The sequence below is a fragment of the Pseudorasbora parva genome, chromosome 24 (genome assembly GCF_024679245.1).
Source record: "Pseudorasbora parva isolate DD20220531a chromosome 24, ASM2467924v1, whole genome shotgun sequence".
In the NCBI taxonomy this organism is placed as follows: Eukaryota; Metazoa; Chordata; class Actinopteri; order Cypriniformes; family Gobionidae; genus Pseudorasbora; species Pseudorasbora parva.
Genome location: NC_090195.1, coordinates 1952564 through 1970543, shown reverse-complemented (window position 1 = coordinate 1970543; position 17980 = coordinate 1952564). Strand labels below are relative to the sequence as shown.

General features: G+C 38.4%; 1 protein-coding gene across 1 annotated transcript; it reads left to right on the top strand.

Annotated features, from left to right (window-relative positions):
• Window positions 1–16: 16 nt before the first annotated feature.
• LOC137063367 (myosin-7-like) lies at window positions 17–15360 on the top strand. The gene is made up of 39 exons (XM_067434450.1): window positions 17–29; window positions 122–154; window positions 1643–1855; window positions 1940–2083; window positions 2163–2319; window positions 2400–2427; window positions 2513–2621; window positions 2905–2997; window positions 3097–3160; window positions 3255–3353; window positions 3437–3540; window positions 4508–4646; window positions 4745–4863; window positions 5028–5177; window positions 5277–5447; window positions 5562–5871; window positions 5957–6036; window positions 6116–6321; window positions 6514–6637; window positions 7858–7994; window positions 8081–8336; window positions 8427–8669; window positions 8747–8923; window positions 9014–9159; window positions 9546–9636; window positions 10282–10671; window positions 10757–10883; window positions 10967–11085; window positions 11171–11367; window positions 11489–11672; window positions 11874–12039; window positions 12119–12243; window positions 13291–13599; window positions 13683–13886; window positions 13991–14287; window positions 14366–14470; window positions 14604–14699; window positions 14796–14930; window positions 15255–15360. The coding sequence occupies exons 3-39, from the start codon at window positions 1655–1657 to the stop codon at window positions 15273–15275; spliced, it is 5823 nt and encodes a 1940-aa protein (XP_067290551.1). The 5' UTR covers window positions 17–29; window positions 122–154; window positions 1643–1654; the 3' UTR covers window positions 15276–15360.
• The last annotated feature ends 2620 nt before the right edge of the window (window positions 15361–17980 follow it).

Sequence of the window (17980 nt, the reverse complement as noted above, 5' to 3'; positions counted from 1 at the left end):
GCAAGCTCACATCATTGTGCCATCTAAAGGTAAGAGCACATCATTTAGATTGAATTGTTCATAAGGACTGAACAATAGAATAAAATGACCTCATTAATGATGTTTCTTTTTTTATTAAAAGGACTTGGATTTTCTTGTATTTGGATTTCATCTGGTAAGGCATGCTTTCATAAAGGTCAACAAATTGTGTATGTGTGTGTGTGTATATGTTTGTAATTAAAAAAAATTGCCAACTCTCACGCATTTGGTGTGACACGCTTTCACGCTCTCACACTGCCCAACTTAATCTCACGCCAAATTGCCAAACCTAGTTTTAATATTAAACAAAGCTAGACCTATAGCTTTTATTTTTAATTTTTAAATGCATTATTAAGTGGAATAATAGTATATATATATATATATTATTAAGTTGAATAATAGTATATTGAATAATAGTGCGAAATTCAAACAATAAATGGCGTTTTGGCGCTAATGTTAAAGCCAGAGGCGTTGAAAAGCGGAGTTGCAACATGCTCTCATCTCCCGGCGGCGCACACAGTCACGTGGAACATGGAGCTCTCAATACTTCTGGTGCTGTGTCAATGCATTTGACTGGCTTAAGCGGATACACAACAGCTCCACTATACCGATGTTTGCAGCAAGTTTTTGTAAACAGTAAATCTTAGTAGTGTGCATCGATTATTAAGTCAGCCATATTTACAGGATCGTTTTATTATGGAGAATGATAGAGATGCAACATTTTAATTTTATTCTTGTATTTAGCCATCAGGTATTCCTTACTAATTGGTCACACTCATACTCAATGATACACCATAACTATTTTTCAATTAAATAAGTGTTCTATATTTTAATTCAATAATATTTATTGAATATTTTGAAGAGATCTTTTGGTACTAAACACTATTTGTGCATGTGTTGTGCAGCTGGCGCACATTACCACTCGCCACTGGCCCGCTCTCACGGTCCCTCGCCTCGCTGCTTGCCACAGTGCAATAGCCTAATTATTGTCAATTAATGACCACTTATATTTCTTCTAATATTTGTATTATTTATATTACTATGTGTGTGGTAATTAAGGTTAAAATAGAGGATTCCAATTTAAAGAGGTCATTTTGTGGCTAAAAAATAATAATGTTAATTTGTAAGGCCATTACCCAGCAGGTGCTTTATGGCTTTTTAATAATTATACATGTATTTAATCTAGTTGCTCAAAAACAGTGTTGCATTTTAATAAATATTTAGATATGATCAAACACTAGATTTCTTTAAATGTGAAATTTAAAACGTTAATAACTTATGCATCAATTTCTAAACAATTTTGAATGAATAATCATACTTATAAGCACACACAAGCGAATATTAATGAATTCAAGCACAAATAATTTGACCAGTGAAACGTTTAAAATAGTACTAAAATAGTGCTAAGACAAACTAATTTGTCCTTATTATGTACAGTAAGCTATATGCTACAACTCACTTCAACCTGAATTGAAAAGTTGCCAACTCTGGTTGAAAGACCAATAAATTAGATACATTTTATTTTTATTCATTTTTAATCTATTATTTTTTCCAATATATTTTTTAATTGTAAACTTGTAAAGTTTTAATTTTGTCATCTGTAATTTTGTCATCTATGCCTCAGTCTGATTGAAAGATGGGGGATGCTGTGATGGCAGAGTTCGGGCCAGCGGCTCCATACTTACGAAAGTCAGACAAGGAGCGTCTGGAGGCCCAAACTCGCCCCTTCGACATGAAGAAAGAATGCTTTGTGCCCGACCCAGCGGTTGAGTACGTCAAAGCCTCCATCACCAGTAGAGACGGTGACAAAGTCACTGTTGAAACTGAATTTGGGAAGGTAAGATCTAATCTTTGCATTGTTGTAGATTATACACAGGAGTACAGTGTGACTGTCAAAAACATTTGTATGTGTTCTCCGCAGACAGTAACTGTGAAGGAGGCTGATGTTCACCCTCAGAACCCACCAAAGTTTGATAAAATTGAGGACATGGCGATGTTCACCTTCCTACACGAGCCCGCTGTGCTGTTTAACCTCAAAGAGCGTTACGCAGCCTGGATGATCTACGTGAGTCGAGGTTTAAAACACACACACATTCTCTTTATCTTACATGAGCAGATCTAAAGCTTCTGTGAATCTCCTACAGACCTACTCTGGGCTCTTCTGTGTCACTGTGAACCCCTACAAGTGGCTGCCAGTGTACAACCAGGAAGTTGTTGTTGCCTACAGAGGAAAGAAACGAACTGAAGCTCCTCCTCACATCTTCTCCATCTCTGACAATGCCTACCAGTACATGCTGTCAGGTGATGATCTGATTTGTACTTTTTGGCGATTTCTAATGCAATTTCAAATGCTAAGTTTCTTATGTTTTATTTTCTCACAGACAGAGAAAACCAGTCTGTCCTTATCACGTAAGTAATACATATTATTCCACAGCAATGTTTTCTTTCCATGCTGCATTTTATCAGTCTTTTAATTACCTGTTTTTATTCTCAGTGGAGAATCCGGTGCTGGAAAGACTGTGAACACTAAAAGAGTGATCCAGTACTTTGCGAGCATTGCAGCGGCATCGCCCGGCAAGAAGGATCCATCAGCGGAGAAAAAGGTGCTAAATGAACTTACACATTACTAAATGAATGATGTCTTTATTAAATAATGGAGTCACAAATTGTCACAATGTGATACTTGTACCATATTGCAATGCATTTACACTTAAATAAACAACATATTTGTTTTCCTAATATTTTTTCTAGTGTGACTTAGATTCTGTATGGATTATTATCATTATTATTATTACAAGACTACATAATGTCCAAACCTATACATGGCTGTTAACTGAAAAGTACATCAAATGTTTTGCACATTTATGTTTAAAATATGATTTTCAGGGTACTCTGGAGGATCAAATCATCCAGTGTAATCCTGCTCTGGAGGCCTTTGGTAATGCCAAGACCATCAGGAATGACAACTCCTCCAGATTTGTAAGTGGGGTTTACATTGGTCTTGTTATTCTAGATTGGTTTCCATGATATGTTATATGAGCACGTTATGTATTGTATTAACTACTGCTTTATTTACAGGGTAAATTTATCCGTATCCATTTTGGTGTCAGTGGAAAGTTATCTTCTGCTGACATTGAGACTTGTAAGTACTTTACTGCTCCACATCATTTCAACAAATCACTCATTGATGAATTGCGTAACTGTTTTGATATTCATCTATTTATCATTTCATTTAGATCTGCTGGAGAAGTCTCGTGTCACCTTTCAGCTCAAGGCTGAGAGAGACTACCACATCTTCTACCAGATTCTGTCTCAGAGAAGACCAGAACTGCTGGGTAACATTACCCATCATATCTATTAACACCAGCAGCTCTAGTTAGAAGGGTCTTTCCTGATCTATGTTCCCATTTCTCCTCAGAGATGCTGCTCATCACCAACAACCCCTTTGACTACGCCTTCATCTCCCAAGGAGAGACAACAGTGGCTTCTATTGATGACGGTGATGAGCTGATGGCCACTGATGTGAGTGGTTTAAAAAAAATAGGCAGTTCACAATACGAGGTACCACATTATAAAATATTATAAGGAATAGTCCACCCAGCATTTGCAATTCAGTCACCATTAGCAAATTTGGCTAGCCTGACATGGTCATACTCAATTCTAGTCAGAATATGAGTCTGAAACTGCTCCATTGGGCAGTGATTATGAGGTGTGTTTCAACCGAACCAGGAAAGACCTCAATTGGACAGACCTACAACCAATCAGAGCAACGAAGCGACCCATTGTCAAATGTCAAAAGAGTTCAACTGCACCGTGTTTAATGATACACAGAGTACTTGCACAACATGATCATCATTTCTGAGAGAAATTGTGATGGTGAATGCATATCCAAACAAGCTCTCCGTTTAGGATTCAAACAAATATAATCCAAGCCATGCATGATGACGTGCATGATTACGTTACTGTTATCATCTGTCCGTCATGGTCTAAAGCCCGCCCTGATGATTTCATTGGTTCGAACAGTTTCTGTTCGGGGATAATTACTCCTCTATGGAGCGAGGCCAGACCGAATTGCCCGACCTAAAATTTTTGTGGGCGGGGCTAAGTTCGGCTGGCATCCAGGCTAACATTTGGCTACTCTTATAACTGCATTTCTGCTGAGAAACATGAATTGAAAATGTCCCGGCTGTGTTACATACAATAAAATCATATGTACCAAATATGGGGCTGTCAATAAGTATAAAACCATAAAAGGTTCACACAACTTTTTTTTCTGAAGCCATGTGATTGTGTGAGGAAAAGAACAGCGTGAACACGCTATCCTTTTGAGTTCCACAGAAGAAATTAAGTCTTACTGGTATAGAATGAGTAATTGATTATCTTGGCCAGTCTATTCTTTAAAAAGAAAGACTTCTAATGTACTAGTCCAAAGGTAGAATATGAAATATTTTCCATAAAATGTATTTAATTTTCTGTTCATTTGCTGTAGGACGCTTTCGATGTGTTGGGATTCACCAATGAAGAGAAGAACAGCATCTACAAGCTGACTGGTGCTGTCATGCACTACGGTAACATGAAGTTCAAACAGAAGCAAAGAGAGGAACAGGCTGAGGCTGATGGGACTGAGGGTCCGTATAACTTGGAATCTCAGCTTCATAAATGATAAAAGTTGAATATAAAGTCATAGCTCTGTATTAATTGTTTATTATTCCTGTATTATTCCTAGATGCTGACAAAGTCTCATATCTGATGGGTCTAAATTCAGCCGACTTGATCAAGGGCTTGTGCCACCCAAGAGTTAAAGTAGGAAATGAGTGGGTCACCAAAGGACAGAATGTCCAGCAGGTAACAAATGAAAATAATAAGAGAGTATATTATTATTAGGAGAGTTTTCAGCCTCATATGTTCAGTTTCCAAGACATACAGACAAAATCTTTCATGTCTTTGAAAAACCGTTATCTATTCTGCAATGTGTCAAATTCTGCAATATTCAATCTTTTCTTTATCAGGTGTACTACTCTATTGGTGCTCTGGCAAAGTCAGTGTACGAGAAGATGTTCCTCTGGATGGTTGTGAGAATCAACCAATCCCTGGACACCAAACAGCCTCGCCAGTATTTCATTGGTGTGCTGGACATTGCTGGATTTGAGATCTTTGATGTAAGCTAAAATCAACTGATTATTGTTATTGACGAACAAATCCAACAAACAGTGCAACCTGTTTGACCATTGTAATTATACAATCTATTCCTCCTGCAGTTCAACACCTTTGAGCAGCTGTGCATCAACTTCACTAATGAGAAGTTGCAGCAGTTCTTCAACCACCACATGTTTGTGCTGGAGCAAGAGGAATACAAGAAGGAGGGCATTGAGTGGGAGTTTATTGACTTCGGCATGGACTTGCAGGCTTGTATTGAGCTTATTGAGAAGGTGGGTGAATATCATGTTGATGATTATACTGTGAGTGGGGAAAATCATATTTTTCAGTATTAACTCTTGTGGCTAACTGATATATTGACTGTCACGATTTACAATTCATTGTAGCCCATGGGTATCATGTCCATCCTTGAAGAGGAGTGCATGTTCCCCAAAGCCAGTGATGCAACATTCAAAGCTAAGCTTTATGACAACCATATGGGGAAAAATCCAAACTTCCAGAAGCCTAGGATTGTCAAGGGTAAACCAGAGGCCCATTTTGCCCTGGTTCACTACGCTGGCACTGTTGACTACAACATTTCAAACTGGCTGGTGAAGAACAAGGACCCTCTCAATGAGACTGTTGTAGGGTTATTCCAGAAGTCAACTCTTAAGCTGTTGTCTATTCTGTTTGCTAATTATGCAGGTGCTGAGTCCGGTAAGTACACACTGAAATGTGACATGAAAATATAATAAGCGCTTCTTTTACTGTTTAATAATGACAAAAATAATTTATTTCACAGCTGCGGATTCTGGAGGAAAGGCTGCCAAAGGTAGCAAAAAGAAGGGTTCCTCCTTCCAGACGGTGTCAGCCCTCCATAGGGTATGAAATATTATAACACTATTTTGTCTCATAAGGTTTTATAGCATACAAATCTAAATCCTCTTTGGTCTACCAACAGGAGAACTTGAACAAACTGATGACCAACTTGAGGTCAACTCACCCTCACTTTGTGCGCTGCCTCATCCCCAACGAGACCAAGACTCCTGGGGCGATGGAGAATCCTCTGGTCATGCACCAGCTGCGCTGTAACGGTGTGCTGGAGGGCATCAGGATCTGCAGAAAGGGATTCCCCAACAGGATCCTGTATGGAGATTTCAAACAACGGTTAGTATGAAACCAAATGGTTTTCATGTCTTACAAAATAATTTTATGTACGACTCCAAGTTATTTAAAGTTGTATCATTTCAACTCTTTGCAAATTTTTGCAAATGTTTGCAAATTTAAGCATTTGATAGAAATAAAAATAAATGCATATTAAAATAATTGTTCATGTTTTTTTGTGTTTTTTTTGGGTAGATACCGCATCCTAAATCCTGCTGCTATCCCTGAGGGACAGTTCATTGATAACAAAAAGGGTGCAGAAAAACTTCTGGGCTCTCTGGACATCGATCACAACCAGTACAAGTTAGGACATACTAAGGTATTTTAGGGGCCAATTTTCTATGTTGTTATTATTCTTCCTCCCCAAAAGGAGTCAATGGCAGCCTTATGAACCGAAAGTTTGGCACAATTGTAAAGATGTTCATCAATAGTAAATGGACAAAATTTGGAATCTCTAGGACCAACTCCATAGTGCCACCACCAGTTCAAAAATGTTATATAATTTATAATTATATAATTTATATTTTATAATTATAACTTTTGAACTATTTGATCTAGAATTGTCCAATTCTTACAAAACTTGACAGAGAGAATCTTTGGACCAAGCTGCACAGAAATGACTAAACATAATTATTTTCCTTCTTGCAAAAAAAAAAAGTTATGGCATCGCAAACTTAACAAGGTTGACCCAAAATTGGTTCAGAGTCTGTATCTTGGCCAAACTTTGATCAATCAAAACGAAAATTGGTACGCTTCACCGGACCCATGCCAAAGTTGTCACCTACGGGTCATGAGATATGAAAAATAATAGCTATTTCTGCTCATAAGTTCTGAACAGCTTGTACGAAAATCATAATCTTTGTGTCTATGGATTCGTGTCATGCCAAATCCAAGGATACCGGATATGTTAGAACGCCATTTAGATTTTCTTTATATATTTCACACAACTGCACAAAATTTGGTATGCATGATCGACATCATATCCTGAACTTACCTGAGAAGTTTCAAAACAGTCGATTGTATCTATTTAAAACATTGTTCAAATTTTGTGTCATTTATGTAATTTTGTTCCTTGGCTTATTCAGATTTTGATGATATCTCATTTGTCATGTGACGATCCGCCATATTGAAACAAATGAAAAACAGTTTTCTTCACTACTCTTCCTTCAAATTATGTCTATTTTCCCCCCAAAATCGGCTCAGGTGATCTTTGGACTGAGCTGAAAAGAAATGACTGAACAGACTTTTGATATTCACTACTGTTCCTGAGAAATTTGTCTCTGAAGTTGCCCTTGCCGGTGTTTGCGTCTTTATGCTAGTTAACTTAGCATGCTAATTGTGTAATTAAAAATAAAATTTGCTTATGTTCCAGACAAACATAAAAAAACATACATCCAAAATATCCAAAAAGCCTAAAACAAAAGCCACAAAAGGCTTGGCACCTAAATAGCTGCTTGCTGCTATATTATTAACTTAAACTTTTTCAAAAGCCACTTTTCCATTGTCATCCTTTCTGATGCAAAATTCTTTCCCATACAGGTCTTTTTTAAGGCTGGTCTTCTGGGTACTCTTGAAGAGATGCGAGATGACCGCCTTGCACTTATTATAACTGGAATTCAGGCCAGGGCTCGTGGTTTTCTATCAAGAGTTGAGTTCCAGAAAATTGTGGAAAGAAGGTTAGATTTTAGCTCTTCAATCTTTAACATTTTCTCAAACTTACATTTAAAATGCAAGAATGAACATTCTAATTTAATGTCTACAGAGATTCTTTGTTGGTGATCCAGTGGAATGTACGTGCTTTCATGGGTGTCAAGAATTGGCCCTGGATGAAGCTCTACTTCAAGATCAAGCCTCTGCTGAAAAGTGCTGAGACTGAGAAAGAAATGGCCAACATGAAGGAAGAATTCCTGAAGTTGAAGGAGGCTTATGCCAAATCTGAAGCCCGCAAAAAGGAGCTTGAAGAAAAGATGGTTTCTCTTCTCCAAGAGAAGAACGACCTGCAGCTTGCAGTGCAGTCTGTAAGTTCACATGGAACTACAACTCTGCACTTTTCATATTTTCACAAAGCAGAAAACAAAACAAGTTTAAACCATTTTTCATTATTATAGGAGCAAGATAATCTTACAGATGCTGAGGAGAGGTGTGAGGGTCTGATCAAGAGCAAAATCCAGCTTGAGGCTAAAGTCAAAGAGCTGACTGAGAGACTGGAGGATGAAGAGGAGATGAATTCTGAGCTGACTGCAAAGAAACGAAAGCTGGAGGATGAATGTTCTGAGCTCAAGAAGGACATTGATGATCTTGAGCTCACTCTGGCCAAAGTGGAGAAAGAGAAACATGCCACTGAGAACAAGGTCAGTTTTCAACACTGAATGTTTAGTGATGAAAGATTTAATTAAGAGTCTGCTGATTCAATGACACATTTCTACAGGTTAAAAACCTGACAGAAGAGATGGCAGCTTTGGATGAGATCATCGCTAAGCTGACCAAGGAGAAGAAAGCTCTTCAGGAAGCCCATCAGCAAACGCTTGATGACCTCCAGAGTGAGGAAGACAAAGTCAACACACTCACCAAAGCCAAAGCCAAGCTGGAGCAACAAGTGGATGATGTAAGAAAAAACAACACTAGAATTAAAATGAGAATTTTAAGGAATTGCTTAATTATTTATTGATATTTTTGGGATGAAATAAAAATTTAGCTTGAAGGTTCTCTGGAACAAGAAAAGAAAATTCGTATGGATCTTGAGAGAGCCAAAAGAAAGCTTGAGGGTGACTTGAAGTTGACTCAAGAGAACGTGATGGACTTGGAAAATGATAAGCAGCAGATGGAGGAGCGGCTAAAGAAGTAATATATAGATTATAATATCCAATTATAATATTAAAATATATATGGTCTATAAAATTCCATTTGACTTTAGTTAACTACATAATTTAACAAACTAATAATAAAAAAATACTTTTAAGCATTTAAATGTAATCATTAAAATCAAAATGTAATATTTTTATACTGTTAATATTATTAGATGGGCCTGAACTTACACAAGCTAACAATGAAAATATTTATTTGTATTAATTAACGTTAACAATGTTTAATAAATACTGTAACAAATGTATTGTTTATTGTTACTTAATGATGTTTACTTCGTTATCTAACGTTTCCTATTTGAATCTTATTGTAAAATGTTACCTGATGTTTTAATTTGGAATTGGGTCACCCTGTTTACTTGACAGAAAAGACTTTGAAATAAGCCAGCTCAATAGCAAGATTGAAGACGGACAAGCATTGGAGTCCCAACTACAGAAAAAACTGAAAGAGTTGCAGGTAAACTTTATGTCTTAATACAGTGTTCGTACAGATATTGTAAAATGAAATTCCAGGACTTTCCACTTTTTTGGTTTTCAAGGACTACAATCAGAGATCGCACTAATCAAAACAATGTCTTCATTATCTTTTTAAATTCTAAAAAAAGGTAAACGGATAAATAAAATATACTAATAAAACAAAATTGTACAAATAAAGTGCAGCAAATGCAAAGTACGCAATGACTTGACTTTAACCATTGAAAGGACACAATGACAAAGATATTAATCCTTGTTAAGAATCCTTATTCAAACTGATTTTTTTCCTGTGATTATAGGATGGACCTAAAGAATGAAAGCTCTACTATATACTTGGATATTTATAAGCAATATCATGTTCATGGTCATGCAAAATGCCTTCTGCATCATTAATCTATGCAGCATTAATTTAGCATGAAAATCTTGTTTCACTAAAAAAGTTAAACACTAAATTCATATATACAGTCTTTCAATAATTCAAGTACCTCTTCATAAATATGGCTGTTTGCAAGGATTCTTTAGGACTTACGCTTAAAAAAGCCAAATTCAAGTACTTCAAGCACCTTGTTCGAACCCTGCTAATAAGATAGACATTTGGACTTAATGTTGAATGTATGCACATTACCAGGCTAGAATTGAAGAGCTTGAGGAAGAGCTGGAGGCTGAGAGAGCTGCCCGTGCTAAAGTTGAGAAACAGAGAGCTGATCTGTCCAGAGAACTGGAGGAGATCAGTGAGAGGTTGGAGGAGGCTGGTGGAGCCACTGCTGCCCAGATTGAGATGAACAAGAAACGTGAAGCTGAGTTCCAGAAACTGCGTAGAGACCTTGAAGAGTCCACTCTGCAACATGAGGCCACTGCAGCTACACTGAGGAAGAAACATGCAGACAGTGTGGCTGATCTGGGAGAGCAGATTGACAACCTCCAGAGAGTGAAGCAGAAGCTGGAGAAAGAGAAGAGTGAACTCAGACTGGAACTGGACGATGTGGTCTCCAACATGGAGCAGCTTGTAAAGGCAAAGGTGAGTGAAAGAAATGTTGAGTCTATAACGTATGTGTTGTCAGTCAAAGAAAGCAATCAAACTATGATATAATTTTATCCTCCAGACAAACCTGGAGAAAATGTGCAGAACTCTGGAAGACCAGATGAGTGAGTACAGAACAAAGGCTGAGGAAGGTCAGCGCAGCATCAATGACTTCACCATGCAGAAAGCCAAGCTGCAAACTGAAAATGGTAAGAACACAAAATACTGTTATGGTACCAACTGTACGATAAATATAATTGGAAGAAATTCAATATTTTTCCATATATTTCAGGTGAACTCTCCAGACAGCTTGAGGAGAAAGACTCCCTGGTGTCTCAGTTGACCAGAGGCAAGCAGTCCTACACTCAGCAAATTGAAGACCTCAAGAGACAGCTCGAAGAAGAAATCAAGGTTTTCAAAATCTACCTCAAAAAAATATTTTTTAACAAACAACTGATCCCAAACATTATTTAAATATATATTTGCATGTCTTCAGGCTAAGAATGCCCTGGCCCATGCAGTTCAGTCTGCTCGTCATGATTCGGATCTGCTGAGGGAGCAATTTGAGGAGGAGCAGGAAGCCAAGGCTGAGCTGCAGCGGAGTCTGTCCAAGGCAAACTCTGAAGTGGCTCAGTGGAGAACCAAGTATGAAACTGATGCCATCCAGAGGACTGAAGAGCTGGAGGAAGCAAAGTAAGAAAAAAAACACTATTTACATTTTAAAGATGAGACATTGTTCTAAGTTTTTGCTTTAATGTGTGGCCAATTAAACACATTCAAATACAGTTTAATGAATGATTTGTTTTTATTACAGGAAGAAACTTGCTCAGCGTCTGCAAGATGCAGAAGAAGCTGTGGAAGCTGTTAATGCTAAATGCTCCTCTCTGGAGAAGACCAAGCACAGGCTCCAAAATGAGATTGAAGACCTCATGGTGGATGTGGAGAGATCCAATGCTGCTGCTGCTGCTCTGGACAAGAAGCAAAGAAACTTTGATAAAGTAAGGAGAAATGTTTTATTTTGTAATTAGCTTGAAAATTTAGTAAAATATGTAAAATCAAAAATGTTTAATGTTACATTTATAGTAAATGTAAGTTTCTAACAACGGATAGGGTATTGTATTTTAGGGTTGATTCTTCACTACAAAACCACTTGACCAAAATGGCACTGCTTTCATTGGTAATTTGTCAAATTTAACCAGGTCCTGGCTGAGTGGAAGCAGAAGTATGAGGAGTCCCAAACTGAACTGGAAAGTGCCCAAAAAGAAGCTAGATCTCTGAGCACTGAACTCTTTAAGCTGAAAAACTCATATGAGGAGTCATTGGACCACCTGGAGAGCATGAAGAGGGAGAACAAGAATCTCCAAGGTAAGAGTGGTTTAACAACTCCAAACCATTACTTTAATTGCTTGCATTTGTAAGCTCACAAATTATTTCTATTACACAGAGGAAATTTCTGACCTCACTGAGCAACTTGGTGAGAGTGGAAAGAATATTCATGAGCTGGAGAAAGTTCGAAAACAACTGGAGCAGGAGAAACAAGAGATACAAACAGCTCTGGAGGAGGCTGAGGTAAAACAAACATTTTTCCTCAAAATTTTTATTCAGTTGACAACTCTTATTTAAAGCTGCAGTCCGTAACCTTTTTGGGTTAAAACTGATCCAAAATAAATTTGAGCAAGTACATTCAAAAGTATCTGCTTATCTTAGCTCGATTTACAACGATAAGCTTGCAATAATGTCAAACCTGTATACATAAATAAGATGTCCCAGCTAGTAGGCTATATTGCGTGAAAGGCTATAAAAGGAGATTTATAGCCTTTCTCACAGCACTTAAACTGTAACAGCACTTAAAGCCATCACCCTGTAGCCCAAGTCTGGTTTCCCACTGAAGCCAAGCAGGGCTGAGCCTGGTCAGTTCCTGGATGGGAAACCAACTGGGAAAACTAGGTAGCTGCTGGTAGAGGTGTTAATGAGGCGCTCACCCTGTGGTCTGTGTGGGTCCTGAGGCCCCAGTTTAGTGATAGGGACACTATACTGTCAAAGAGCACCGTCCTTCGGATGAGAAGTAAAACCGAGGTCCTGACTATCTGTGGTTGTTAAAAATCCCAGGATGTCCTTCGGAAATAAAGTAGGGGTGTAACACCAGCATCCTTGCCAAATTTGCTCATATGCCCCTGTCCTTCATGACCTCCTAATAATCCCCATATAATGATTGGCTTCATCACTAGGTCTCCTCTCCATCAATCAGCCGAAGTATGGTGGGCGTTCTGGCGCAATATGGCTGCCGTCGCATCATCCAGGTGGATGCTGCACACTGGTGGTGGTTTGAGGAGATTCCCCCTTCAATGTAAAGCACTTTGAGTGCCTTAAAAAGGGCTATACAAATGTAACAAATTATTATTATTATTATTATAATTCCATGAATAGCTGCAATCGCAGATTTCAAACAAAGATGGCGACAAAGAGGAAAAACTACGGACTGCAGCTTTAAATCAAGATATTGTTTAAGGCAATTATTAATTCAGGATTATTTTAAGGGAGGTCACCTCCCACCCAAAAACTTGAACAAAAACTTTAAATCTCAATAATAACAAACACCCTTTTTACTCTTCATAGGGTTCCCTTGAACATGAGGAAGGCAAGATACTTAGAGCTCAGCTGGAGTTCAATCAGGTCAAAGCTGATATTGAACGTAAGCTGACAGAGAAAGATGAAGAGATGGAGCAGGCCAAGAGGAACCAGCAGAGAATTGTGGATACCCTGCAGAGCTCACTGGAGTCAGAGACTCGCAGCAGGAATGAAGCTCTCAGGCTGAAGAAGAAGATGGAGGGAGACCTCAATGAGATGGAGATTCAGCTCAGCCAGGCTAACAGGCAGGCATCAGAAGCCCAGAAGCAACTCAAGGGTCTTCATGGACATCTCAAAGTATGACGAATCTTCAAATCAAGATTTTATGAAATCCAACATAGTTCTTCAGTCTTTTCATTTGTAAAACTTGTACTTTATAGGATGCCCAACTGCAACTGGATGATGCTCTTCGTGGTAATGATGATCTCAAAGAGAACATCGCCATTGTGGAGAGACGCAACAATCTGCTGCAGGCTGAACTGGATGAGCTGAGATCCCTGGTGGAACAAACTGAGAGAGGAAGGAAACTGGCTGAGCAGGAACTGCTGGATGTCAGTGAGAGAGTTCAGCTCCTGCATTCTCAGGTATGACACATCTGCATTAGAAAAACAAGTAAAACCCTTAAACTTTCTCTCAGTACACAATATCAACTAGAAAATATATGAATGTCAATATTGTCCATGTTCAGAACACCAGCCTGCTGAATCAGAAGAAGAAGCTGGAGGGAGATAATACTCATCTTCAGACTGAGGTTGAGGAGGCAGTGCAGGAGTGCAGGAATGCTGAGGAAAAAGCCAAGAAGGCCATCACTGATGCTGCCATGATGGCAGAGGAGCTAAAGAAGGAGCAGGACACCAGTGCTCATCTGGAGCGCATGAAGAAGAACATGGAGCAGACCATCAAGGACCTGCAGCACCGTCTGGATGAAGCTGAGCAGATCGCAATGAAGGGAGGCAAGAAGCAGGTCCAGAAACTGGAAGCCAGGGTAAGTTGCTGATGTTTTTAGAAACTACTTATTTTAAACATTTACATTTTTATTCTAAAATTTTTACACATCTGTCAGGTAAGAGAGCTGGAAAATGAGGTGGAGATAGAACAGAGAAAGGCCACTGACTCTGTCAAGGGGATTCGTAAATATGAGAGACGCATCAAGGAGCTCACCTACCAGGTAGGAAAAGTGTTGCCTACTAACAATTTTGCCCCTGCTTGATTTGATCTTTTTTTTTTTTGAAAATACAAAAAGTGCTTTATGTAAATGTATATTACATATATTATTTTTTTGTTGTTGTTGCTTTGCATAGACTGAAGAAGACCGTAAGAATCTGGCTCGTCTTCAGGATCTGGTGGACAAACTTCAGCTGAAGGTCAAATCCTACAAGAGAGCTGCTGAGGAGGCGGTGAGTAATTTCTCCCATTGGTGCCATCATATAATACGACTTCTCTAGTAATTGTATGTTTTGATTTTCACAAATGCTGTTGTGTATTATCTTTAGGAAGAACAAGCCAATTCTAATATGGGCAAGTTCCGTAAGCTGCAGCATGAGCTGGATGAGGCAGAGGAGAGGGCTGATATTGCTGAATCTCAGGTCAACAAACTGAGAGCCAAGAGCCGTGATTCAGGATCCAAGGTAAGAGCAGGCACTTAAAACAAGTGATTTTGGTCACAAAAATAAAAGCCTCAGAAAAACCACAAATAAATGGTCACAGTTAAGTCGACTTGATAGTTCAACTCTACATCTGCACTTTTTTAGTGACTTTAGGATATGACTAGCAAGTAGTTTCAACAACTAGCCTACACTTGATGAAATGCATTTAGCTATTTAACAAGTGTTGCTATTGAAAAAAACAAAAACAAACAAAAAACAAAAATTCTGATTAGCTGTGTAGTTTAAGCCATTTTGAACTGGATCAGCTAAATTTTAACATTCTTTTGACCTTTTCCTTTCTAACAGAAGGGGGCTGATGAGGAGTGAAAATATTAGATGGATCTCTCTTAACATGGATTGCTGTGACGATATCTTCTGTAGTTTTGTAGAATAAACCAGACATGAAAATGAATACCTCATACTCTTTTGTCTTTTTTTTTTTTTTTTAACAATGTAAACATTGCAATGTTCCAACATGATCCTGAGCACAACAGGAAATCAGTTGACTGAATGTACTGTATGTGCCACAGACTAGGCTAAAATCTAATTCAAACTAAACTTGAAATGTTCTTAAATTGTCCTTTTAATTATAGTCAGCCATACAAAGATACAATGTTTACCAATTTAACCAAACTATTGCAAACCACATAATGCAGATTAAGTTGCTGACACGGTTTGTTTTGACACAGCTCATCCCCAGGTAATACAATTAAATGAAGGCATTTTTATTCAAAGTGCACATGGATCCCTGAATGCCTTTCTAAGTCTTATTCAGTTTTGACAGAGATTTTAAATGCAGTGGGGGAATTCAAGTACCATATAATAGTAGCCTACATAGACCATTACATTCAGTGAATCTGAATTATGATTTGGATTATAGTCGATATCAATTATTTTTGTGAACAGCCATCATCGTTAGACTAAGAATTTACAGTTCAGCTCAATTCAGAAGAACTCTTTCTTATCAATTGTGTTGGAAATATATTAATTCTAAACCTTAAGTAACCTTGTCAATGCTGTGAATGTGAGAGCTGCAATATTTGGTCACCACCACTTGAGGGAACCACCACCATTAAATCTCATATGAAGCATACATTTCTAAGTGTCCATGTAAACCAGGATTGGGAAAATTGTCACAACTTTTTATTCCTTTAACTCAGTGTAGGTTTATTTTTTAACTTCAATTTATGCATACACAATTTACAATTAAAGGCTTAAAAATCTATTTAGCATTTCCACTGGTATTGCTTAGGAAAAACATTAACTGGTTAACCATTTGCTACACTTTACAACAGGATGCAATTTGTTAATGCATTAAGTATCACCAATTTATGTAAATGTTGATTTATGCATTATCTAAATACACTACTTTTTATTTAAACTCATGAAAATTGTATGTCGAAATTAACATTAACATATATTCCTATGCTGTAAAACAATTGTTAATTTTTTAAGTTTGTTACCAAATGCATGAACAAATGCACAATGAACTGAATAAACTAAACAGTATTGTAAAGTGTTACAAATTGCCTAAACAGTAGCAAATGAGAGAAGAGTGATGAGTGTTTGACAGAGTATAATGTGATAACTCTCGCAATAACCTGGTGTTAATGAAAAAAAGAGAACACTCCTAAAAACACTGTACAAATTTCCATTATGCAACTGACTTTGATCTTAATGTCAGTATCTATTATATTCACTCATTTACCCAAAAGCCATTCAAATGAATGATATTAGATATGTAGTTTGGAGAACACAGTTAACAAATGATTTTGTCTTAATCTGTAGTTTGAGACAACAATAGATAGCACTGCTAACATATGTGCAGCTTGCATAATAAAACAAAAGTTATACACTAAATTGCCAAAAGTATTGGGACACCTCTTCAAATCATTGAATTCAGGTATTGCGATCACTTCCATGGTCAAAGGTATATAAAAGCACCTAGGCATGCAGAAGTTTCAATAAACATTTCTAAAAGAATGGGTCGCTCTGAGGAGCTCAGTGATAAGCGTGGTCCATTCATGAAATTTCCTCACAAGTACTAAATAGTTTACAGCCAACCCTTAGTGGTTTTATAGCAATTGGGAACAACAGCAACTCAGCCACAAAGTAGTAGGCCATGTAAAATCACAGAGTGGCATCAGCTCATGCTGAGGCGCACAGTTTGCAGAAGTTGTCAACTTTCAGCAGTCAATAGCTACAGACCTCCAAACTTTGTGTGGCCTTCAGATGAGCTCAAGAACAGTGCGTAGAGAGCTTCATGGAATGGGTTTCCATGGCCATGCAGCTGCATTACGCCTTACATCATGTGGGATGCAGTGGTGTGAAGCATGCCACCACTGGACGCACCAATTCAGACAAGTAGGCTGGTGGTGGTGGACAATTGACACCCTCAAGCGAGAGGGTAAGACACAGAAAGACATTTCTGAACGAATAGGCTGTTACCAGAGTGCTGTATCAAGGCATCTCAGTGGGAAGTCTGTGGGAAGGAAAAAGTGTGGCAAAAAACGCTGCACAACAAGAAGAGGTGACCGGACCCTGAGGGAAATTGTAGAGAAGGACCGATTCCAAACCCTGGGGGACCTGCCGAAGCAGTGGACCGAGTCTGGAGGAGAAACATCCAGAGCCACCGTGCACAGGCGTGTGCAGGAAATGGGCTACAGGTGCCGCATTCCCCAGGTCAAGACACTTTTGGACTACAGAGAAGCAGCACTGGACTGTTGCTCAGTGGTCCAAAGTACTTTTTTCGGATGAAAGCAAATTTTGCATGTCATTCGGAAATCAAGGTGCCAGAAGGAGAAGGAAATGCCAAAATGCATGAAGTCCAGTGTCAAGTACCCACAGTCAGTGATGGTCTGGGATGCCATGTCAGCTGCTGGTGTTGGTCCACTGTGTTTTATCAAGGGCAGGGTCAATGCAGCTCGCTATCAGGAGATTTTGGAGCACTTCATGCTTCCATCTGCTGAAAAGCTTCATGGAGATGAAGATTTTGTTTTTTAGCACGACCTGGCACCTGCTCACAGTGCCAA